The 25,080-nt window shown below is 40.1% G+C and overlaps 1 protein-coding gene and 1 long non-coding RNA gene across 2 annotated transcripts; one reads left to right on the top strand and one right to left on the bottom strand.

The window, feature by feature from the left end:
• Window positions 1-2,110: 2,110 nt before the first annotated feature.
• Window positions 2,111-8,068, bottom strand: LOC125704196 (uncharacterized). The gene is made up of 2 exons (XR_007381051.1): window positions 7,656-8,068; window positions 2,111-4,178 (listed from the first exon to the last, which is right to left on the bottom strand). It is a non-coding gene; the product is annotated as an uncharacterized LOC125704196 (long non-coding RNA).
• A 1,903-nt stretch (window positions 8,069-9,971) lies between these two features.
• On the top strand, window positions 9,972-15,742 carry LOC125704027 (COUP transcription factor 2-like). Its single transcript, XM_048969306.1, has 3 exons — window positions 9,972-10,964; window positions 11,980-12,507; window positions 14,241-15,742. The coding sequence occupies exons 1-3, from the start codon at window positions 10,499-10,501 to the stop codon at window positions 14,513-14,515; spliced, it is 1,269 nt and encodes a 422-aa protein (XP_048825263.1). The 5' UTR covers window positions 9,972-10,498; the 3' UTR covers window positions 14,516-15,742.
• Window positions 15,743-25,080: the final 9,338 nt, after the last annotated feature.

Genomic DNA, 25,080 nt, shown 5'->3' on the forward strand with positions numbered 1-25,080 from the left:
CATTTTTGCTCCCTCTGAACTGGCGAGGAGCTGGGAGGGAGCAAAAATGTGGACTGTCGCTGGGTTCCTGAGGACCGAATTGGGAAACACTGATCTACCTGCAAACGTTTGGCTCTGATCTCCCCCAGTCAATTATACTGATGAGATGGGCCCAATTTCTGTTTTGTAAGCAGGTAAATTAATATTTGAGGGAGGCATTTTCTGGCGGCTGCCACTGCAATCACCCTGAGCTGCACAGGAAGATGTCCTGCATTCTTTGTCCCCTGACTTAATGTCATCTAACACCAGCTCACTGTCTGGCTTCTGTTCACAAAGAGACAGAAAGGGTAACAAATAGGAAAAAAAGAGGCAGACCGAATTCATGATGACGTTGGGTCTGAAAAAGAGGAAGACAATGCCGGCTTGACAAAGGGATGGGTGAGGGAACTCAAGAACACCTCATCCTCCAGGAAGTGTGGAGTCTGAGAGGCTCAGGATGAACTTCTGACTGACAGTTCTGAGACAGGACCTTAAATTTGATAACAGGAGAAGAACCGATTTAAAAGCCGAACCTGCGGTACACATCTACAAGCAATTTCGGCTTTAGAAATATTATCCTTCATAAGTTAGTTTTATTTATTATAATGATCGCTATTTTAACATCTGTGATTCATGCTTACACAACAGCGGAAATGTTGCATGCATTTTTAACAACTGCATTTATGTTATTTTCTGGTATGTATGCTGAGGAGATTTGTCCGGGCGTGCTTTTAAGCGTGCGATTCCTGTCTCAATTTACAGATCCCCATCAGCTCTGTAGTCAAAGCACACATTCTCTGGAATGGCGGAGGACAGCGTACCTGGCAGCCCAGTTTAGCGAATAAGCTGTCAGCTGAAGCCTGATCGTCACACCATGTGACCTACGGCCAATTTCTCAAAAGGATAAACTCATTTCAGCTAAAATGCCTTGATATTTTTTTTCCACCAAAAATAATATCCCTTGTTAATGATTATAACAATTAGTCTCAGAGCTGAAGTAACTGATGACTGTGAACTTAGTTCTAACAACAGATGAGAGGTTTTTTTTTCGCTTAGTTTTTTTTTTGTTCAAAGAAAGCTTTGTCCAACTACAATGAAATTACAAAATTGACTACATCTGGCAGTAGTCTGCTAAACGTCAAAACACAGAGATTTTTTAAAGAGGAAAATGTTTTCTAATATGGGAACAATTAAGTTACAAGCAGTGACTGATGAAATGGTGTCTGTCTTCCATTTATCACTCACCTAGTGTCCACTAGCTGCATATTATGGAGATGCTGACGGGTGCAGGTGGAGGTAGTCGTTAAAACTCGCGAATGGGTCTCGATTTTCAGTCTGACATATCTGGCATGTCTTCGAACTGAACAGATTGTTTCAGGCGTGCAGATTGTTCTTGAGTCGGGGGCTTCGATTACGCTAATCAGGGCCTAGCTACACGTCCCGAAACCCACGTGTGCAAATGAGCGTGAGCCTCTTGCCTTTCAAACTCCTCTTCCTCCTCACCAGGATCCTCTGAGGCTGTGGGCAATTCCAGCGCCTCTCCATTTACAGTGTGTCTTTCACAATGGACCGTCTAGACCACAGAAAGCAGGCCGGTGTTAGTTAACGTTAGCGAACATTCTGCAGATTCTGTGACCAGATATGGGGCTTGAACATAAGGCAAACATGGAAGATCATGTTTCGACAAAGATGTGAAATCTGGAGCCGCCTATAGCTCCTGCATTTCTGCGTACAACAATGCGACAGATCTAACGAAAACCAACAATTATGTTGAGACGTTAAAAATCGTCTGGTTCATGAATAAATGTATTCTCGCATTCATGTAATTACATAACATTTGTAGAGACAATCTGCTCTTTGTCTTTTTGTATATCTGTACCAAAATATAACATTTGTGTTTTAAAGAAAAAAAAAACACATTTCTAATATATTCTCTCGGCAAATAAATTAATCATTAACAAATGGGCTGATAAGAGAAAGAGCGAAAATCTTATATCACGCATGGCAACCAAGCCAAGTGGTTAAGTAACTCACTGACGTCACTGTGTCTGCCAAAGCCTCACAGTTAATGAAAGACAAATCAAATCCTGCATCAGCATTTCTACCAAAAATTTAATGAACAAATAAACGGATAAACAGATAAAACCAGCATTGTGGATGTTAATGGCTCAGAATATTGCTGCGGATTTTTTGGCCCGTTCATGTGAACCGTCTTCCTGCTGATTTGCCGGTCTTTGTGATTATCGATTAGGTGGATGTTTCTGTGTGACAAGTGTTTCAGGCAAGAATGGAAATGCCTTCGAGGCCTTGTGTTCCACCAAAGGCCTCCCTGAAGCTTCAGATCCGTCTGGCATGACTTCACCTTAGCGGGAAAAACCTCGAAGAATCCGCCAGCTCTGCTGCACTGTCCCACACGCGACTGAGTAACACTTTCCATCAGAAGACGTTCCTGTCAGCGCGGTTTCCTGTTTCTGTAGGATGTGATACCAGCCATACTGTGCTCTTTCTGGAAGGCGGTCAGGAGGTTTACTGGGGAATGTAGGCAAATGTAAGTGGGTGTTTACAAACTTTTTCAGTAATTATTTCTTTTTCAGAACCGGCCTCCATCTGGCTCTGTTGGCTTGTGACCATCCGGTTCCATCTTACATTCCTTCATGTTCTAGAGATCTATGACGTTTCTCTGAAGAAGCTGAATTTGTCTGTATGTGTGTGTCTGTATGTGTACATGTGTGGGTAAGCGTGTGAGTGTTGATGCTCTTTATCGGCCTATTGTGATCGAGAGCATCCGTTTTGCTAGTCAGCTGGAAAAATCGGATGGTCCTGGATATACCCTGGTTAGATAGAGTAAGCCTGGTTACCGGCAGATAGCAGCGGAGGGGAACTGAGTCACAATTCCTGTCTGTTTAAGTGATCAGAAAGTTGACCAGTAGATCATATGTGCTTTAGTTGTTTTCACTCTGGATGATTTAGTAACCTAACCCGAACCTTAACTATAATCATTCAGACTTTAACTAAAAGATCTATAACATAGGAATATGTTGTTTTACAAGTGTGAGGGTTACCAGTCAAGCACCAAGTTGATTTTAGGGTACATTTCACACAGTAAATTAATCTGATTTCATATGAAGCCCCTTGTGCCTGGGTTAACTTTGCATATATGGATTTAACACTGAAAAAAATAATTAAGAAAAACATACCTTTGAACATTATATGGTGGAATAACGATCAATTTCAAAGAAGCAAATAATAGATGTATAATAATGAGTAATGAATAAGGTAGGGGTACCTGTTTGCCCTCAATGTGAAAAGTACTCCACCTTCAACAAACGTTTATGATGACAGAGGTAGCCATCGAGGGCGGAACAGCGGGACGGCTCCGCCCTGCTGGGGGGGGGGGGGGGGGGGTATGGGCAACACCCAGCATGGCGAGGATGGCACAACACCTGGGTAGAAATACAGCGAAGACAAAGGCACGGGGAGAGTGGCAGCCGACGGCTAAGAATACTGATCTGTGAGCCCACGGTTCGTTTCTGTTTCATTACAGTTTTTAGCATAACAACGTACCTCGAAACAACAGTTATAGGAAATATGAATCCTGATTTAAACACCACGCATACCACAGAAAAGCCTTAGGAAAACAGGCTGCTCTGTAGCGGTCAGGCATCATTGGTTTCCGCGTATTTCTGGAAACTCTTCAAGCTCAGAGCATAACGAGCACGACAAACGGCACAGATTCAACACTTTTGTCAGTTCTGTTTTGGTCTTACTAAACGAAAATAAAATAATATTGTAAATGTAGATAATAATATAAATGAACTAAATCTTCCAACCCCTGCAACATAAAAATAATAAATGTGACGTATCACAGGCACCCTTATGTCACGTTATAACGTTAAAGCCTTTACGATAAATGAATAATGATCACGTGCACTAAGTGGCAGGAGACGTCCTAAGAATGGCGATTCCTCAGCAGTGAACATGCGGGGAAGGTGGCGGCTTTTGTTCGTGTCGCGTAAACGATGGGCTAACATCGATGTTGTATTATTTGCAAATTCCCTGGAAACCGATTGTGGGGTGGGTAGGTGTAGTCTCCCTCCATCGTTCTTCACCTTCTTCACCATAAAGCAACAGGCGATGAATTACTGGCGTGGAGTACTTCCCTGCAGGACAGAGATGGAGTCTTATGGGACGTTTTATTCTTTTTTCCGCCATCACTAATTCCAGCCTTCCTGAGAGACACCCTGCTTTGCGTACGGTGACAGCACTAAAGCAAACTTCTATGCAAGATGTATCCCAGCCAGCATCAGCGCTGGAGATGACAGGTGTGATCGTATCACATTGCTTCACAGGTGTGGTGCTGGGAGACAATAACTCAAAGTCTTTTTTGGGGGGGGGGGGGGGGCAGGGGGATGCCAGCAGAAAGAGCACATCATGCAGGGAGAACAGCGCTCCGATGAAGCTCTACTTCACCGGCAGAATGGTGACGTGAAGCAGAGTTGTATCCTACTGTCGCGTGCTTCGCGCCCATAGGCGTCCCGGGGCCATGATGCTACTCCCGAAACTTAAAGTAACTTCGAACAAATGATACCGTATTTGGGCAGAAAGCCAGGGGTCTTTGTGGACCGAAACCAGAATCCTGTTTGCTTTGATTGTAAGCGATATCAATGAATGCTGAATGGGCGAAGAACAGTAAATAGTCTTTTTGGGAAGTTCACTCATTATATCAGAATGAAATAACACACCATGCAATGTTATTTCCACAAAGCCCAGCAGTTCCAGTAAAAAAAAAAAAAAAAAAAATCAGGTAAAACTACATCATCATTTTAAAAATATTTTTTTTTACATAAAACTCAATTTGAAATAGTTTTAAACATCCCAAGATTTCGCTACTAGTTTTTAACATTTGTTTATAATAACCTTTCACGATTTGACATATTTAATTTTGTGTTTTAGGTGTATGAAGGCACAATTCGTTTTGTTAGGCATATCTTCTCGCTTGCGTTTCTTGAAATTGATTTAGAAAGTTAAATCTTGAATTCTTTAACGAATATGGGGGGGGGGGGGGGGTTAATCAGTGCAGGGTGTTGGCGACCCTGGTGCACTGGGCCTCTAGCTCCGAGGACAAGCAGAAGGCGGTGATAAGGTCTTGCTGAATTTCTTGATCCCCATACAGGGGTTCGCTCTGCAAAATAAAGGGCGAATTATAAGTCAGCTGAGAGTCAGTGTGCTAAAGTTCAGGCTAAGGTTGATTGTAGTGGAGCTTCTTAAGATCTGTTTGTCTGTCCTGTTGACACACAGAGACACACACACACACACATACACACACGCGCGTGCAAACACGAGCACACCGAAGGGTCCGGTCCATGAAATCTCAAATCGCAGGAACGTACACAAAAACCACTGGCACACAAAAAAGAAAACTGTTTCGAGAGCTTCGACGGTGTACTGGGATTCCACAGTATATCTTCCATGAATTAAATGCTAACTACAGGCACATCGTTTACATCATCTGTGTGTTTTGCTGGTGAGATTTAACATGAATAATCATCTGTGGAGCGGTGATCCGGATAGATAAGGAGCGTGGGATCTGTATGTGCCAAATTCCGTTTATAGATATTTAACTATAAGGTGATGGTGTGGGTTCACTGGACTGCCTGTCACATCCAGAGCAGTCAGGGCTGAATTTGGCCTCAGCTGCATGTGGAGGTTCATATATTCTCCCCACTGTTGGGTGGGTTTCCTCCTGGTCCTCTTACTGTCCAGGAACACTCTGGTCAAGTAAACAGGTAACTCACATTTATCCCTGATGTTTGTGACTGTGCGTATGTGTGCAGGTGCTTAAGTACCCTGGGGAATCCCGTCCCACAAGCAAGATAAACCATCCTGCAAAATGTGTAGATCATATTATAGTATGTCTTTAGCATAACATTAAAATAATATCTGTATATATGTCTGTTTTTATGCATTGGGTACTTGAGGAGAAACTGACTCCAATACATTAAAATATTATCAAAATATATTATATTCCTCACCTGTACAAGACTTTAGGCAAATGTCTACTGAATAAAATAAATGTTACAATATGTACAGGAGCACAATTATTTAATGAAAACTGATTTCTAAATAGTATGGACAATGGAGCATCTAATCAGGCACAACAAAGAACAATAGAAGTTTATGCACTGTCAAAAAACTGTCTGTTCTTGAATCATTTACACAACAATGGCTACTAGAATGTATATATAACCTGATACCGCCGTTTGGTTTCGTTGCTGTATTTGCCTTCGTCATTTTAGCGAAAAATAAATTACTAAAAACCGAACAGCTATTACGATATGGTACATGACATTTTCTCGTGTATCCATGGAATGGGTACCTTCATCCTTGAAGTCAAGGGAAACGTCGTCTTTTGCTCAAAACACAAAAGCACCGCTCCCAACACTTTATGACTGACTAAAACATAATATTCACTGACCTGAAAAAAAAAGATATATATTTGATATTTTGACTCCTGCCAAAAAATGTCATCAAGCTCAAACATCTCCTGTAATATGTACACGTGAAAAATTCCCAAACACATATACACTTATGTGCATATATACCCTATATGCATCACATTCAAAATACCTCAGTAATAATACTCAAATGATATACCTGCATACACATCTACACCAGAAATACCTTTATACACATCTACACCAGAAGTACCTCTATACACATCTACACTCAAAAAACATCTCCATAAACACCAACACCTGAAATTGACAGTCCCACGCCTGAATGACATCAACAAGCATCCAAATACTATTATCTACAGCTGGAGCAAAAATACCTCCATACATGCCCAGTGCTGAAATACCTATATGTACATATACACTAGGACATCTGCATTATTTTGGGTAAACCCCACTATGAGTGAAACATTAAAACGTTTGATTTGCTTAAGCTCACATACATTTTAGTGTTAACAGCCAGGAAAAAAGTCTTATTTTACATAAACGGTAATCCGTAAAAAAAAAAGCAAAATTTAATATAAAAACCGCAAACAGAAACTGCTGTATCTGAAATATGCACTCTGTATTTTGCAGTTCTTTTGCTGTCCGTTATATAAGAGTTTTTTAATCGTCATCCCAATCGGCAATGACGAGATAATGAACGTGCTTTTCGATCTCGGTTAATTTTTAAGGTCATCTTCAGTGGAGCGTAAGGACTCCCCTTGTAGGACCGTTTAAAGCAGGTTCTTACAAACGGACAGGTGTCTATCCCGAGACACAAGCCCCCGACCAGCAGATGTGAAGCCAATCCTCATGCCTCCGCTTGGTTCTATAGAACTGTTATGTTTGCTGAAAACCCTGCAAATGTGAAATGCGGAAACGACATCTAAACCCATTCTATTCACTTCGTTCCTTCTTGTGAGTTGTTCAGTCGCGGCAATAGACTTGAGGCAATAGTAATAATGTGAACATTTATATTTGTGCATGTCTGATTTTTGCAAGGCACGCACACACACACACGCACGCGCGCACACACACACACACGCCTAAAATTATCATCATCACGCTAGCCGTCAGATAATTTCGTACTACCGTCATAAAACATGGTTTTTTTTAGAAAATAAATGGCGACTCCATACTTACCACAAAAAAAGTAAAAATCCAAAGTGACACCTACAGTACCTGCATTGTCCGTTATGCAAAAGTAAAACCTAAAATAACACCACTCGAGAAAAGTATTGCCCCGGGCTAAGCGCAAGCGGAAATACATGAAACATAGAATATCCAACTTGAAGGAAGGATGATGCGTGGACCCAAATGCGTAATTCAGAAACGTCTAACTCAATTAGAAAAAAAAAACCCTGAAGCGTCAATCAGATGAAAGGAGGCGCAAATGACTCGCTGGCGGCCGGTGGAGATCGAGCCGCATTGCTTTGCAGGACTGCCGTCTATTTAAGCTAGCTGATGAAATGTAACCATACGCTAGGGGGCACCAGTATACTATCGCTCACTATAATATAACTGTGTAGGTTTTGCCCCCCTTTTGCACAGCAGATCCCCTGATTTTTGCGCTGTGTACCAGGAGTGACAGCCCCGAGTGATTTTCAAAGTAAGGTATGCCGACGGAAAGAGGCTGCACAGTCTGAAAAACCACAGGAACTCAGTGGGACCTACTTCCCAAGTCCCACTATTTCCACATGCAACCACTGAGGCTAGAAAATATATAACCGGGTGAAAGACGTTTTACTTGCGCTCTCCCGACAGTCTTAAGACACCAAGAAGCATTCTTGCTATTGTCCTTTTGATTAAAACAAGAATGTGAATTTTAATTAGCGATATTGTTTTTTGCTTTTTCAGTGGCATTTGTCGCAATAAAAAAGTAGAAACGTGCCTTTGACTTGCAACGAGCAGCCGGTTCTTTATAAATATATAAATGTAGTGCTCTATTTTACAATAGTTTTTCCTCATTGACTTGCTTTTAAATGATTACACATCTTTAAAAAATCCTCAGCCTCGGACAGACCCAGTATAACGTATACTTTGTTAAGAAATATGCATACATTCTGCGGCTTTGTTTTAATTTCGTTTGATTGCATTACTTTGAGACAAGCGTAACCATACTTGGATTTATTAATGAAAATATTCAAGGACCAGGAATTACTTTTAAAGTTCCGAATTTTTGTTTAAATCTAATTTAAAAAAATATTAAGTACCCTACACTTAAAAAACTCCTGAATATTTTGGATAAATTAGTCCGATACAGGCCCTCATTATATTAAGATGTGTGCATCCAAGCGTTTTACTAAAATAATACAGCAATACAGTTCGCGCAGCCATAAAACAGGCTAATTTAGGCCTATATTATTTCAAAGAATTTAATATAAAGTAAGGCATAAATATTTTAAAACATAACATAACCTGCTTTAAATGATATGTTTCATGGCTGATCTTGAGCAAAAGTTTTTTTTTTTAATTTTCGCATTTGTTTTTAAAATGAATGTAATAAATAAATTGCACGTGATACAGAGAATATTACAAATTATTTATCATATTTTTGTTGTTCTGGAATCATTAGCTTTTTCAGGTCTAACTACATACTACTATGAATTTCAAGAACTTGCTACATGCCCATAAATTATATTTTGCTGAGAAGGACAAGATTTCTTATCAAGATTGAAAGTGCCACTTGAACTTGGAATAAACAATGGAAGCTTTGTTAGCAACAATTATTTAAATGTTGTCTGTAAAAAAAAAACAAAGTGTATTGCCAAAGTTGCTTCTATGTCATATTTTTTGATGTTACGCCTACTTTTACCTTTCTATTGTGTTGCATTTTTGTCTTACATTTAAATTTCGCTACAAAATGATACGACAACAAAATGCAGACTGAGAATGAGCGTTTAAAATTTTATTTGTCTGTGTGTAAATGCTGAATAGGGAGCTGTCATTGCCTGACAGCGCTAAAACTACCGTCTTTAAGACAGCGCGAAGCGTCCTGCTCCCTTTCCCCCCCAGTGCATGGAGGAGCTTCCAGCGCCCAGACAGCCAATGGGGTCCGGCGATAGGGGGCGGTCCGTGTACGCTGACCAGTCAAAACACGGTTGGTTTTCCTTATATGGAAGGCGATCTCCATGGTAACGTGCGCTAAGTTGCGGCAGTCGTGTCAAAGTTCACTATATAGAGAGCCGGGCGAGCCGATCAGAGAGACAGCGTGCTGCCAGCCCGGCTCCGGCAAATCGCAATCAGTTTCTAACCTCCCCACCTTTTCAAAATTATATTCCATCACTTTGATTCCGTCCTCTTTGCCTTTTCTTTTTTTCGAGCACGAAGGATAAGGATGTTCTGTACGTTGTGATCTTTTTTTCTTTTCGTTTTTTTTTTCTTTTTTGTTTAAGCACTGCTCCTCGCTTCCCAGAGAGTTGACTTCATACTTGACTCCAGCGTCGACCGTGTGGTGCTCCTAAACAAGAAAGGAAGAACCAACAATATATATATTTTTTTTACTAATTATTATTGTTGTTATTAATACTGTTCGTCTATTTCCATCAGCTCTTCTGGAACTTAAATCGTCCTTTGCCGGTATCCAAGACCTGATTTTTCCCTTTTATTTTTGTGCGCATGTCATCGCTAAACTGTTCGTCGGGCGCTGTCAGTTTCAGTTGCGTCCGTCTCCTTTTATTACAGTTATAATTATATTTTTTTCATCAATGGGTTTGCTGAATGGCCGACTGCAAGCACCTCTGGACTTGGCCTCTTAGCGCGCGGCTGCTATTCGGCTCGTCTTCTTACAGCCTTTAACATCCAAGTCTGTTCTGCTTAAGCAATTTTACAAATTTTATTTTGTGCGGGATTCGCCGGAGAAATTCAACGAAATAATAATTTAAAAAAGATATATACGCCTTTTTCTGTCTCCGAGCTCATAGCTGAAGCACCACAATACCAAAAACGGAAGACAATAAAAAGTTACTTAACGTTGGCTGATAGATATGGCAATGGCAGTATGGAGAGGCTCCCAGGACGATGTGGCCGAGACCCCGGGGACCCTCTCTTCGCAGACCCCTCAAGGACCGCTGTCTCTACCAACCCCTCAATCTGGGCATCTGAACCTGGCCGCCTCTCAGGTCGCTCCACCGAACCCGCAAACGCCCGTCCAAGGCGGTGGACCACCGGGAAGCACAACGCAGTCCACGCCGCCCAACCACACCGGCCAGGCGCCGGACAAACAGCAACCCCAGCACATCGAGTGTGTGGTTTGCGGGGACAAGTCGAGTGGCAAACACTATGGCCAGTTCACATGCGAGGGCTGCAAGAGCTTCTTCAAACGGAGCGTACGGAGGAACCTGACCTACACATGCAGAGCCAACAGGAACTGTCCCATTGACCAGCACCACCGCAATCAGTGCCAGTACTGCCGCCTTAAAAAATGCCTCAAGGTTGGCATGAGGCGGGAAGGTATTGGGATCGTTCCTTACCGATTGTGCGTGTGTTGTGTTTCTAGCAAGATCGCTTCTCCGTGGTGCTGCGATTATTATTCCGGGTTCCTCCTGCTTAAGGTTTTTCTCCGGGATGTCCGCCGGAGCACGCAAAAACACCGCCTACATTTGCGACTTTATATGTACTTCAACGTGCGCGTGTGTGTGTGTATTAATCGTTTTGCCCTAAATTGTATATTTTCAGCATCATATTATTTATTTTATTATTTTATTTTATTTATTTTTTTTGGGGGGGGGGGTTAAAAATGTAGGCCCAAATCGCGTTTGTACGTTTAGTTAGACGTTTTACGTGGGAATTATGTGCGCTTATATATTGCACTAAGTGGAGCAGTCGCTCTTTTATAACGAAAGACTGGGGAGAGGCCACGTTCGAAACGACACGAATTGTGACTTTAAATAGTGTTGGGGACACACAGTTTGCAGTAATAGTGTTGATAAATATGACAATATTTTTTAATGCGGGGCTATACAGAAACGCTTATGTCGCTGGACTTACATTGTATCTCAGCCTCGGTTTTGCAGGACACAGACCCGCATGAATAGGCAGCTAAGTAGGTTAAGGGTTAGTAGGCAAGGTCCGCTTAGCGTGCTTTGTGCATGCCATGAATCTGATTAAAATGCCTACCAAACGGTCTACTTCATCAGCCTCGAAAGTGAAGCATTAATGTGAAAGCGATCAGCTCGCCGATCGTAACAAATGGCTGGGCGTACTTACACCGTGCGGCAAGGCTGTGTCTGCTTGTGTCTCCTCCTGCATCGTTAAAACTAGTTCTGCCTCATCCATTAATGTTCACGTTGATAATAACGTAGGAGGAGTGAAAACAATAACGAAACCCTTGTTTGTAAGCGTGCGCGTGTGTCTGTTTCTATAGCTACTTTCTCCGAGGTCCTATTTGTGTATGTGTGGTAAAATTACGACTTTTTAATGAGTGGAATTCAGACATCAATATCTAAGGTTTCTCTTTTTACTGCAGCGGTTCAAAGGGGACGGATGCCACCCACGCAGCCACACCACGGCCAGTTCGCCTTGACAAATGGAGACCCTCTGCACTGCCATTCATACTTATCCGGATATATCTCTCTCCTTCTGCGAGCGGAGCCCTACCCAACGTCCCGATACGGCAGCCAGTGTATGCAGCCCAACAACATCATGGGCATCGAAAACATATGTGAACTGGCGGCCAGGATGCTTTTCTCTGCCGTGGAGTGGGCCAGGAATATCCCCTTCTTCCCAGACCTGCAGATTACGGACCAGGTGGCCCTCCTGAGGTTGACCTGGAGCGAGTTGTTTGTGCTGAATGCAGCGCAGTGCTCCATGCCTCTCCATGTGGCTCCTCTGCTGGCGGCCGCCGGCCTTCACGCCTCCCCCATGTCCGCGGACAGAGTGGTGGCCTTCATGGACCACATTAGGATCTTCCAGGAGCAAGTGGAGAAGCTGAAAGCTTTGCACGTCGACTCGGCCGAGTACAGCTGCTTAAAGGCCGTAGTGCTTTTCACCTCTGGTAAGTCGAATTGAACTTGACTGGCTGGGTCGCCTCACTCACGGCTGGGTGGGTTTGCTTTGTGTGTACCTGCACGGCAGATCCGCGTCTGTTAAAGACAGGATGCCCCCCTTAGCACTTTGACGGCCGTTATAAAGTGAATCATTCTCCGCCAAATCAATATAAAATTGCCTTTTGAAACTAAAGAAATATGGCACCCATGAAGATTTAAATAATCGAACTATATGAAATAATAGACATTTTCTATTGGTTGTAGTTCACTCTAACTGTATGAAACGCTTTTTCAAAAATCCCGTTTAAAAACACGTAACATTTCAGCGAGGCATGCCTAATTCCGTAATCTGTTATTAGTTTCTTATGAAGCAACATCAGTAACACTAACTGAAATTGATACACTGTTCCTGTAAGTGACCCTTCTTTGAGTCCTTTAGCCTTGTATTTGTGATTATGTGGATGTCATATATGAGTTATGTCGTGTTTGGAGCAGACAGCGGTAAGGAAGCTCCCAGGCCTGGAGCGGTTCCTCCTTATTAAAGTGATGCCTAATTACGCAACGCCTCGGCGTGTCACCCGTGGGCGACCTCCGTTTGTCTGTAAAAGCTCTCATCTATGTTCATTTAAGAATTGTAATTATTCGCCGTAGTTTTAGGTCTTGAAATGAGTACATCAAAAATGCTCAATCTGAGGAAAAACCGAAAATGTTCCCCGTGCTATGTTAAGATAGAATGGTGATTGAAAACATTCTTTGGACCTTTTCCAGAAAGGGGTCATGAACTTCCCAGTTCATTACTTTACTGAATTAAATGGGTAAAAATATAACGCACGTCGACGCTGAGACAATAAGGATATTTAACGTACAATAACGTGGATATAATGTAAATGCATTCATACAAGCCCTGTCTTTGCACTGGCTTCAAATAGTCTGGAATAGGCGTAGCAGCACATAAGCATAATCAATCAATAGGGAGGATGGATTTGGGTGTAACTAGTTTTTTTTGCCGTTATCTCTTTTGTCTTTCTCGTTGTATGCAGCTCTACCAATACGGTCCTTTTTTAACTATGATTGCCTACATCGATCAAGGCTAGAATCGATCAAGAATAACAGTATAAATAGACTCGTGATATATATATATATATATATATATATATATATATATATAGTTTTTTTGCTTTAAAGTCATTCCGTTTGGTTAACAATTTGAAAGTAAGGTGGCTTTTTTTCCTTTTACAAATCTGCGACGGCCATATTTATTAGTGATTATAGAGCCATTTTTTCTGGACGCTATCGCTGTACTGTGAACGTGTTACTTTCGTTTTTCCACAGTGTTCAATTGTAATAAGACAAATTTAAAGGCGTGCCCGAGTATATATAACGAAAACACGTTGCGGATATTTTCCGAATAAAAATCCGCGGCTGACCTAAAAGTTCGATGTAAGTCAGACTTTGAAGTAATTTGAGATAAGATGGTGTTCAATTACCTAAAAATATCAGGCCTGCGTATCCCTATTGTTATTGCAGACACAATAAAATAACTGGATAATGCCGATGTAAGAAAAAAAATAATGATAGTAATGATAGATTGAGTATATACACACACAGATATGTTTATATATACAAGGAAAATTCGCTTGCTACTTATTTTGTATTATGTTCTACATGTTTGTGAATTACTACTGGAGAAATAAGTCATGAGACTGATTTAATAATTCATTTTGTCTTCTCCCATCTCTAGACGCTTGTGGTCTCTCAGATGTGGCCCATGTTGAGAGTTTGCAAGAGAAGTCTCAGTGCGCTCTGGAGGAATACGTTAGAAGCCAGTACCCGAACCAGCCGACGCGATTTGGGAAACTTTTACTTCGCCTGCCGTCTCTTCGCACGGTCTCCTCCTCGGTCATAGAGCAATTATTTTTCGTCCGTTTGGTAGGTAAAACGCCAATTGAAACGCTTATCAGGGATATGTTGCTTTCCGGAAGCAGTTTTAACTGGCCTTACATGCCGATTCAATAAACAGAAGGAGAAAAAAAATAAACAACGATACAGAGACTACTGTAGTTACCGCTTCTTTTAAAAAGAAAACGGCTGTTACACAAATTTATTTACACCAGAAAGACATTTTCTGAAATGACTGTGAATTTTAAAAATGATACAGTATGTGAACTTTTAAAATCCCGTGGAAGGCTCTCTTGTTCCGAATAATTCGCTACTTAATCTTTGTGTTGAAATACTTTTGGGGTATCGACCTTTTGAGGGAAAGTAAACTCTAAAGTGCATTAAGAAGAATTTGGTGACATGTAGGAGAAAAGTGTTAAAATGGTTACCTTCTCCAAATGCCCTACGCCCCGTGTCCGTGTACATTTGGCTGTTTTTGTATTTATTCTCCTGTCTGGTTCCAAACCAGCTTATGTGATTCTGTAGTATACAGTTTTGATATTACCATGGTATTTTATGAAACAGTAAGTGATGTAAAGAAAAAAAAATGTTCTTCTAGAATTAAAACTGAAAACATGGCAATATAGGGGAAGCGTTTCCACAATGAGAAATACTGCAGGTGCACTTACCGTACTGGCAAAGTATGATTTACTTAGGTGGGGAGAAATGATGAGAAATGGTTTTAATTTTTATTTAGGGAATCAAATAGAAATACGCCCGCTAAAATAGGTATGTGAAGACAAAAAAATGAATTGCTGGTCGATGTCACTAGTTAAAGACCAGTAACCCTGGCATCAGTGTTCACCAAACTTTACTTTAGAACAGCGCTCTCACCTTTTTAGGAGTCAGGAGTACTTTGCCGAGCGCTAGCATAGCGTAGCATCTCCATTTAGCTAATTATGGATATTCCAGCCCAGCAGATCTCCGTTGCTTTAACATCATTAACCCGATTTACTATTACGCATGAAGCAAACATTTCACCAAGAAACACGTATTTGATTTTTTTTTTATTACGTCAAAACGAAGTCAAAGTTTGCGGGTTTAAATATGAATTGGAGTAAGAAAACGGTTCGTTATGCAATTTTATTTGCCTGTGTTTTTTTGCGGGCTTCACTGATGCCAGTCATTAGTGAAAATATTAAGTTATGTCATCGACGAAAAATGTGGTTCAAGGGTCAATTTACTTTTCGTGTCAGAGCAAAATATTTTTAGAACGTGTATTATCTCACCTAAATCGTTGAAATGTAATACATTTCTTAACGCCCAATCCATGTCCAACATAAAGTGCCTGTGAAGAGTGTGTCGGGTGGGTGGGTGGGCGGGAGGGGGTCATTCTTAATTTATTTAATTTGTTATTTAAGTGTTAAAACCTTAGGAATACTATAAGGTTTGAAACACCAGTCTTATCATCGCGTATTTCACGTACAAAAGAACAGTTAGAAGCAGTATTGTTGTAAATATAGGTCAGTTCCTTTTAACGAGTTTCTTTTATACAAAGTATATGTGATTAAGGAAATCTGTGTTTGCCATGTTTTGGTAAATTGAAATGTCTTCAAATTGAGTAACAGACTTAGCTAGTAGCAACGAAAGTTCAGTTTTTAATGTATAAACATACTATTTTTTTCCTTCAAATGTATTTAGACTGTGAATGCATGGCCACAGGTCACTAGCCTATTTTACATTTGGTATATATATAAATGTAAATTCATGTCTTTTTTGCACTGTATAGATATAATCTGCGCATTCAATACATTAGCCCTTGTATTTAAAATGAAACGAAGCTTTCAATAATAAGACTTAACAGGGTGAGCTGGTTTGGAAAGGGTAGTTACTTGGTTTGGAAAGGGTAGTTACTTGGTTTGGAAAGGGTAGTTACTTGGTTTGAGTTTTTGTTTTCCTTTTTTTTTTTTTGGTCTGTAACAGATGCCTTGTGCGCGTTGAAAGCTTGCAATTTTGTACTTGTTCCGAGGCTTCCCTCCGACACACCAAACCCTATTTTGTGATTGGATAAAAAGGGATCACATTGTATATTTGATTAATAGTCATCTTTCCATGTTCTGAAGCAACATATGGACCAGAGAATGATGCAACTTGATTGTAATAACGAACAGTTTAAACGACTGACCCACGTTTTTATATATAAATATATAAATATATTACTGCAGGGTATTGATAACGTATAGATACTTTTTTTTATTATGATTATTATTAATTGCAAGTAATGTACGTGAGTGTGCGTGGAGGTTTATAGTTAAAACAATTCTTGTTTGTGCTAGCTTATTGTCAACAGAAATGCTGTAAATTTGTTCTTGATATTAAATTATAATTTATGAATTTGAAATGAAAAAGCATTCGCTGTTTTATTATTCGTGTTTCCTTGAAGCATGGTGTTTACGTGAAGACGGTGTTAGGTTTATCGCCAAAGTGTGTCACGCTTTCCCCTGGGACCGCTGCGCTCAGATCTGTGTGCATTCTTTCAATAAAATATATAAGATGACGGCAGGCCAAGGCGGTGAGACTGGCGCGTATACATGTTAAAGTTTAAGACCCCGCTGGTGAAAAATAAAAGTGACTGTACCCCATGCTTAATTTTATGTTTAGTGACACCAGTGTTCAGATGCAAAACCTCGAAGCGGAAACCACATCCCCAGGCCTGACTTAAAACTCCCTCTCTCTCAGTCTTTATTCCAACTACATGCAGCTACGAGCGCATTTAAGCGAAACGACGCAGTCGACTCTAAGCGTGAACAAGTGCCGTCTAGAAAACAAGCCGCGCTACTACTTCAGTCTTTCTACGGCTTTACCTCCCTCGGTTAAATTCCCCCATTCAAATCTATGAGTATTTCGGATTGTTTGTAATGGGAGATCAAGCGTGTGAAGGTATGCCTTTGAGCTGGAATTTTACTTGGTGTCCTATTAGCTGAGTCAATATGGCGTCTTGCAATGCGATGCAAGTTACGGCACCCCGGAGCAAAGCCGTGCTTTGTAATAGAAACCACATTGCAATAAAGATCACCCCTCCATCTAGACTCGGAGCCCAAGTAAAAGTGCTTGCGACAAAAAAGTCGTGTTCCCTGGATAATCTTGTTTTTCAACATATTAGGGAATCTCAGTGTTAATGATGTCCTGGAACAGTATATTGTTGTTATACGTACCTGCGAGTACATTTACCATAAAAACAGAGAAACAAATGTGGTAAACATCTCACACCATGTTATGGCCACTCATAATGTTGCAAAGTGGTATTCCTGCATAATTTAAATTTTCTGTCGTCAGTAAGAAGTGCAAAAGGTCTGTTTTTTCTTTTTATGTGATTTCTGTTTGAATGACGATTGATAACATTCCAAAATACCACGAAGTCGACATCGGAATTTGCATTTAAAAAGTTGACATTAATTATCAATAACTGGGACACGTCGGACACCAATCCTTTGCCGTTAAGCATACCATAAACACATTAAATGTACCACAAACATTTCAGTGGCATGCATGCAATTCGTCATTTCTAGTTCTTTTTTTGTCATTCGAACTGTCGTGCCTTGGTACCGAGGGTGAGCGGTTTTATCATTTGCCGCCCTAAATGCTGCCTTCAGATACCCCCTGCCATTTATCAGATTCCAGTGATGTTCTGCTATATTGTCTAATTTATGGTGAAAGTCAACTAAATCCAATTACGCAGTAATTTCAGAGCAGTTAACATTGGGCGTCGGTATAGCCGGACGACAAAGGCAAATGATGTGCGGCAGTAAACTGTGGACATAATTGTTTTAAATGTACGACTTCGTTTCAAGTACTCTTACTGTACTTTAGTAGACTGTTGGAAGTCCCGTGGAGGATAAATATGTATAGTTTCTGCGCTCAACATGACTCTTCATTAACTATAGTAACAATTATCCTTGCGGTAACAATAACAATTGCGGGGTATCAATAGCTCCGCTTTCAATCACTTATCATTAGTCAAAACGATTAATAATCAATAATGCACGTCGCAAAATCACTTGTATAACTGTAAGGTGGGTTATTAACGACTTGTGTTTCCCTTGTTCTGAAATAAACCTTGCTGCGTAGTAGCTCTGCAGTCATTTGGATCATAGCTTCACAGGGCTGATTTTAGTTGACAGAGCGTGTGTTGAGGCTGAACTCTATAATTTGCGCGTCTGTGCTTTGATTGCCGTTGGACAACGAACTAATGAGCTCTCCCTCCATACAATGTCATTTTTTTATTTCCACCTGGAAAAAATACACGTTGGAACACACGCATGAGAATTAATACGTTTATGCTAATATTACCAGGAAATCGCACACCGTAAATTAATGGGAGATTATAACAATAAATTCATTGAATAATCATAATACCTTTGCGTGAGAAGGTATTCAAAAATACCGTTTTAGGAAAAGTTCTTTCTGCATATGGATCGCAATTTACATGTATTATATACGCTGTATTTACAATATTTTATAAAACGAATCGATACATGTTTGTTAATTTAATTAAGATGAATATAATACCTGCAATGTCCTATTATAATGTTTTATTACTGTACTTTTTATTATACACACTAAAGTAAGAATTTGAGCGTTTTTTGTTGGGGAACTATTGAATTAGTCTTTTTTTGTAATTGCTTGTAATTTGATTCATTGGTCTAAAACGAAGTCTTCAGTTTGAGTTAATATCGATTTATCTAGTACCAGTTAATAAACATCCTTACAGGAAATTTTCAGTAATGCGTAGGCCCATTTATATCTACATCTCGTTTGGACTAACAAAATTGCGTTATGGGGTTTTTCCGCATCTGGTATGATGTGTTTATATAAATACCCCTTCCAAACGGTGCGTATTCAATGGACATTTTATGCTTCTCCGCGGCGACCCCTACAGGGAGAGGAGCTTGAGTCCAAAGTCAATGTTTTTATTCGTGTTATTCGAAACCCACGAATGTTCACGCTTTGTTAGTTTCACGGGGTGGGTAATAGCGGGTCTCGGCGCTCTGAACACCCAGGTTTAAAATCTTCATTTGTCTGCTGCAGATCAGCGGCTGTCGAGATCTGAAGAGCGATTCCAAGTGTAAGCCATCCCATGTCGTGAATGAATTCGAGAAATGTGAACAATTATTATTATTATTATTATTAGTAGTAGTATAATAATAATAATAATAATAATAATAATAATAATAATAATAATAATAATACATATGGAAAAGTATATAATAGAAAATCAGCCATATAAAGGGCAACATTACTATCAATGGTAATATCAGCTTCTTTTGTTTGCGTTGCTGGTGCACCGATTAAGGTGTATGTATGTATATGTATATGTATATGTATATGTATATACATATATACATTATGGTGGCTAATTGCCTTTTCGCCCTTATAAATCCAAATATCACCCCTCGTACAAAAGTAATTTTGAACATCTAATTTTGTCCCTGATATTTTATTGAGATGTATATATGTGTGCATGTGTGTGAACCGGCTGTCTGTTATCTTTGTTACTTTGAATAAAGTGATTTTAAATTGACTCGGTGCTCCCAGCACGGTGCGTTCGACACACTAAATGTTAGAAAATTGTGCCATCTACCCGCTATTCATTGAACTGTCACCTGCGGGACCTCCCAAGACCTCAAGCTAACTTAAACACAAAAGGATAGTCTGCAGGGGTTGGGAGAAAGACTCTGCACAGACCACCCCCCACCCCCCCCCCCACCCCCCAACCACACACACACAGTCACACACCACATAATTATTAGGCAATTTTTACTGCAATTCTGTAAATGGAAAATGTGATACATGTACGTTCTGCTGCCTCTCAGATTTTCAACATGGTTGCAGCATTGTTAAATACTGACTGAAATTGGATGGAATCATCCTAGGCCATTAATATGGCGGTCTAATTAACGAGTTTCTTGACGTTGATTAGTCATTTCTAATATGCTACGTAAAACAGTATATTTTATCCTTTACTGTCAAAGAAAACCCTGAACTCTAACCGAACTGAAATCGTGGAAAATACCAATGTACTAGTTCGCGCAAATTATGAAACAGCGCCTTGAAACAATTTAAATCTGGAGGCTCTTTTCAGTTGGGCCTATTTTTTCCTCTAGTAGGTTAATGTTAAAAACTTTAATTACTCTTATGTTACTGTTATATTAAATAAATAAATCACATAAATAAATCGTACCGATGTATTTAATGGTTTAATTTTGACCTAGGACGGCCACTTCAATGAACTTTCAGTAACAAATTTTATATTTAAATTTTATTTCCTTTCCCCGTCATGCTTTATGCTTACAAATCAATATATTGTGGTCCGAACTGTGTCATGCTTCTGCAAACCGTTTTCGGAAAACGAAAGAGCGAAGTGTGTGCAAAACGAATTTACTCTGATTTTACCATTATTAGACAGTTATTTTGGTGGCGTGGTCTAATATTTTTTTACAGGGAAACTATTGTTAAAGTTGCATTTCTGAAGTCCTGTAGCCCTATACGCAGACTCACGCGCTTTCGTAACTCAAAGCAAACTGTGGGTTTCCTGCAGTCCCACAACCGGACGTGTACATTTTCTCTAATTTGAATTCCTTTGGCCAAGCTGAGTTACACAGGCCTTTCCAGTTTCACATCTCTCCACATCACGCTGTATTTTTTCCCTTAAAGGATGTTAGTATCAAGTCTTTGCCGTCCTAATTCATTATCTTTGAGGAATTTTTGATATCGATATAACCAATAATTAGAGGGTCATCGAAGACAATGTTATATTCTTTAATAAGTTCTTTATGTTGTGTTGTGTTTCTGTTATAGGTTAATAAAGGCATTATTATTATTTTTAAAAAGCCCTGTCTACTCTGCTTGAAGCCCCCTGCCTCCTCCCGTAGCAGTCCCGTATTCTCTGTACAAATGCAAAAGAAAGAGGCCGGTTGACACCGAAATGGCAAAGTTCATTTAAAAAAAAAGAAGAAAACAAAAAAAAAAAAGCTGCGTAAACTCACTGAGGAGCACGAGGCTCTGTAGCTGAATTGAAATGGAAAGTGCGTTAGAGGCGAGTGTGAGATGAAGGCCTATTTGTATATTTCATTACTTTTAAATACAAAAAAAGTCCTCATTGATCAATTTATCGCTATATTTCACAAGATGACAGACCAGCTTTACCTGTTTATCGAATATTAACTTATTTAACATTGATCCGATGAAGCTCAACTTATCGCTGCGGTTTGTAGTCCGTGCTTAGTAACTACTAGCAACACTGTGCGACATACATCTCCTTAAACGGGACATACCCTCCATATTTTTCTACGCGTTACAGATTACGGGATGAAAGCTTGTTGGACATGACTTTCAGTGCACTTCCCATTTAAATGCTACTTCTATTATTCTTTAACGAATTAAAGACTTCATTGCAAATAAACGATTTTAAAAGAGTATTACTTCATAAGAGCGCTAACAATTAAAATGTCACCTGTAGACAACATTCAAACACAAATAAAAGCTATGTATAATGTCAAGCAAGCCAAGAATCTTCGGTATGCTCCATAAATAAACTATAGCAATACAGGAAGCTGCAGTACAAGCACTCTAACGCCTGCATTTCGCCTGGTACTCCATTGAGATGAAGGTGCGGCGTAAAAGACGCAGGCGGGCAACTGTAGGCGAGGTGCAGCAGGCAAGCCCGCGCCACGTGGTGCGCGCCGTCACTTTCCGCAACGGACAGTATTACAGAAAAGCAGTGGCATCTGAACACGTCTCAGCTCTGCAGAATCTGATACAGGGCAGCTCGAATATCCTATGTTCTGAGAGTTCTGTCTAGATAACTGGGAAAAAAAGAGGAAAAAAAGCTTTATAGATTTATATGTTGGCAGTTTGCACACAAACACATGCACGCATACACACATATACACACACAAGAACAACACACAAACACACGCATTCGACCTGTTGTTCAACAGCATGCATTTTAAACGTTGTAATTACTTTAATAAATTGTGTATGTGCGTGGACTGCCAGCTGCCTTGTTACTTGATATTAGACATTATATGCACTATGCGAAATTATCAGTAGGCCGGCATGATTACCGTTTAATCTACAGAAAATGTAAAATAGAAGCCATAGCTGAAAGTTCAAAGTTGTTTAAAAGCGCTTTCAGAATATAAACGTCCAAATTCTGTAGTTTCCTAAAATAAATATATAAATAAATAAATAAATAAATAAACATTCTATATCTGATCAAATCTACATTGGGCTTTGATTATAGACCTAACGGTTGAGGGTCGAAGTAATTTCTGGGAAATGTTTGACGGAGCAAGCGGTTCTTTGAAAATGCCGAGCGAAATGAATCAGCTCCATGCTTATTCGTTGGAAAAAATGGTGGATTCTGCAAATCATTTTAATAATATATTTCGTTAGAAGAATGCTTCATTGTTTCATACCGACTGTTCTTTGCAAAAGAATGCATTTATTAAAAAAAATATTTAATTCTGAAACCACTAACTGGAATTAAATAGATATGCAGAATTTCATATTTGATGAAAGGGAATAGGCCTGCAGAATGCGGGGGGGCTCGTGACGGCTTTATAATATAGCAAAGTGGGGAAATGCATACCTTCTACCTGTCTGGAAAATGCATTTTTTTCACCTCTAAAATTTGCATTGGTGACCTTCTATGACAGGCGAATCCGAGCTTCATAGTTCTCGGGAGCTAACCACCACCCCCCCTTCTCTCTCTCTCTCTCTCTCTCTCTCTCACACACACACACACACACACACACACACACACACACAATGTACTTCACTTCTTGAGCTGACCTATATTAAAAGCCCTTCAGCTGTTCCCGAAAACTTAGGTGCCCCGCTGCCGACGGCCATCCCCCTGCGACTGCAGGCTACGCACAAAGCCGAAAAGAGGAGAGAAGCTCGATGCTTGTTGCCATATGACGTTAATCGCCGGCTCGAGCATCAGAACCAGGGGAGGCCGTAAAGGGCATTAAAAGAAACCACAGATGAGCGTGTTTTTCCTCATTTTAATTCATCAACACACTCTAAATTAAATAAATACAAACAATGCGTGTTTTCCACCGAGATTCCTAGCAGATTTTCATTTTATAACAAAGCCAACTATTATGACTTGGACGTTGAGCGGGTCTGCTCAATGCTGCAAATAGGGCACAGCCGAAATGTTCAACTCTGTTAAAGGGCAGTGCTACAGAAATATCGGTGACATTTAACATATTTTTTATATACAAGGGAAAGACGACTACAAGCTTTCTTTATTGGTAGTTAAATACATACTTTAGACTAGTACGTACAATTAATGACGAGTCGAGTCGAGGGCGTTTGTAACGTCAGTAACTTTCGGAATTCACCTAAATCATCATAATTATGAGTAATATCTATTTCCTGGGTAATTTACATTGTACAGTGTAAGGTTTTGTATGGGACGTAAAGTCTATTGAACAATGTATGTAAAAATATATTTACAATACTGACACTTGGTCCAAAAATAAAATATTAGTAGAAACTTGAGTCGCTTGCATTAAAAGAATGATGCACAATTTTAATCGACACTCGCAACATTTATTTTATCTTTAAATATGCCTGAATATTCTCACTCATGATTATTCCATCATTAATTGCGTATTGAACAATAACAACAACAATAATAGCCAACTAAATAGGCTACAAAATGAGGGATACCTGCTTGTTATTTACAATAAATAAATCGCGCGAAGGGTGGATCGGTTTTCCAAGAAAAGTATCGGTTGTTACAAATTGGAGTAGCGTTTAATTTCACTCGAGGCTGACCGTTAATTCTTCCGGCGCATTGGGGTAAGGCCCGAGCGGTCCACCCAGGGCTACCTACATCTTAGTCCCTTCTTATCTAGAAATCATTATCAGGCCGCTCCAGCTGGAGAGCGCGGTTTGTGTCAGAGTAAAGTTACGACACGGCTGTATTACGAACTTAGCCTCTCCTCCGCACATCGGGCCAGGTAATGTTACAGGACGGACACCCGCTCAGGTTGGCAGCGGTGCGTGTGTTTCGAGATGCGGCGTGGGCAGGTGTTAAGTCTCTGGTGCAGTAGTTCATACGAATAATAAGCAACACGTTCTGTAGGTTGAGCATAGCAGTGTTACAAACCTGATATTAATGGAGATTGTCAATTTAATGACTATAAAGAAAATATTACAGTACGTTTTAGGTTTGCTAAATTTAATTTAACAATTCCAATGTAGGGCTAATCTATCGCAATAGCAGGCAGCAGCCCACATTATCCGAGTTATTTTACTGTAAAAGATAACTTTAAAACGCCCTTTAAAACCTCAGTCTGTGCTTTTACATGGTTTATTTGACTCTGTTTAAGCACCCCCATACTTTAAACATTGTCCGTTCTAATGCATTTGTCTGTGTTGGTTACTGATTCTGAACACCAATATCATTGAATAACCTCCCAATGAATGATGCACATTATTAATTATGCATCGGAAGCGTCTTCATCTTTCATTCATTCACTTCAGAAAAGCGGCACCTTTAAACTGAACTTGCTCGTTTTAATTGCGAGATGGCGCTGTGCTGCACTCAGAAAGCGGGCACTGTTTCCATAGAGCGCACAACGCTTATGAGCTGAAGTAGGAGATCCTGTTTCTTAATATCTCAG

Source organism: Brienomyrus brachyistius, chromosome 11 (assembly GCF_023856365.1).
Source record: "Brienomyrus brachyistius isolate T26 chromosome 11, BBRACH_0.4, whole genome shotgun sequence".
In the NCBI taxonomy this organism is placed as follows: Eukaryota; Metazoa; Chordata; class Actinopteri; order Osteoglossiformes; family Mormyridae; genus Brienomyrus; species Brienomyrus brachyistius.

Excerpts from the sequence above, each read along its gene's own strand:
- LOC125704027 (XM_048969306.1), top strand. The coding sequence starts at position 10,499 with ATGGCAATGGCAGTATGGAGAGGCTCCCAGGACGATGTGGCCGAGACC. Across the intron at positions 10,965-11,979 it reads GGTTGGCATGAGGCGGGAAG|CGGTTCAAAGGGGACGGATG; the intron begins GTATTGGGATCG and ends TTTTTACTGCAG. Across the intron at positions 12,508-14,240 it reads CGTAGTGCTTTTCACCTCTG|ACGCTTGTGGTCTCTCAGAT; the intron begins GTAAGTCGAATT and ends TCCCATCTCTAG.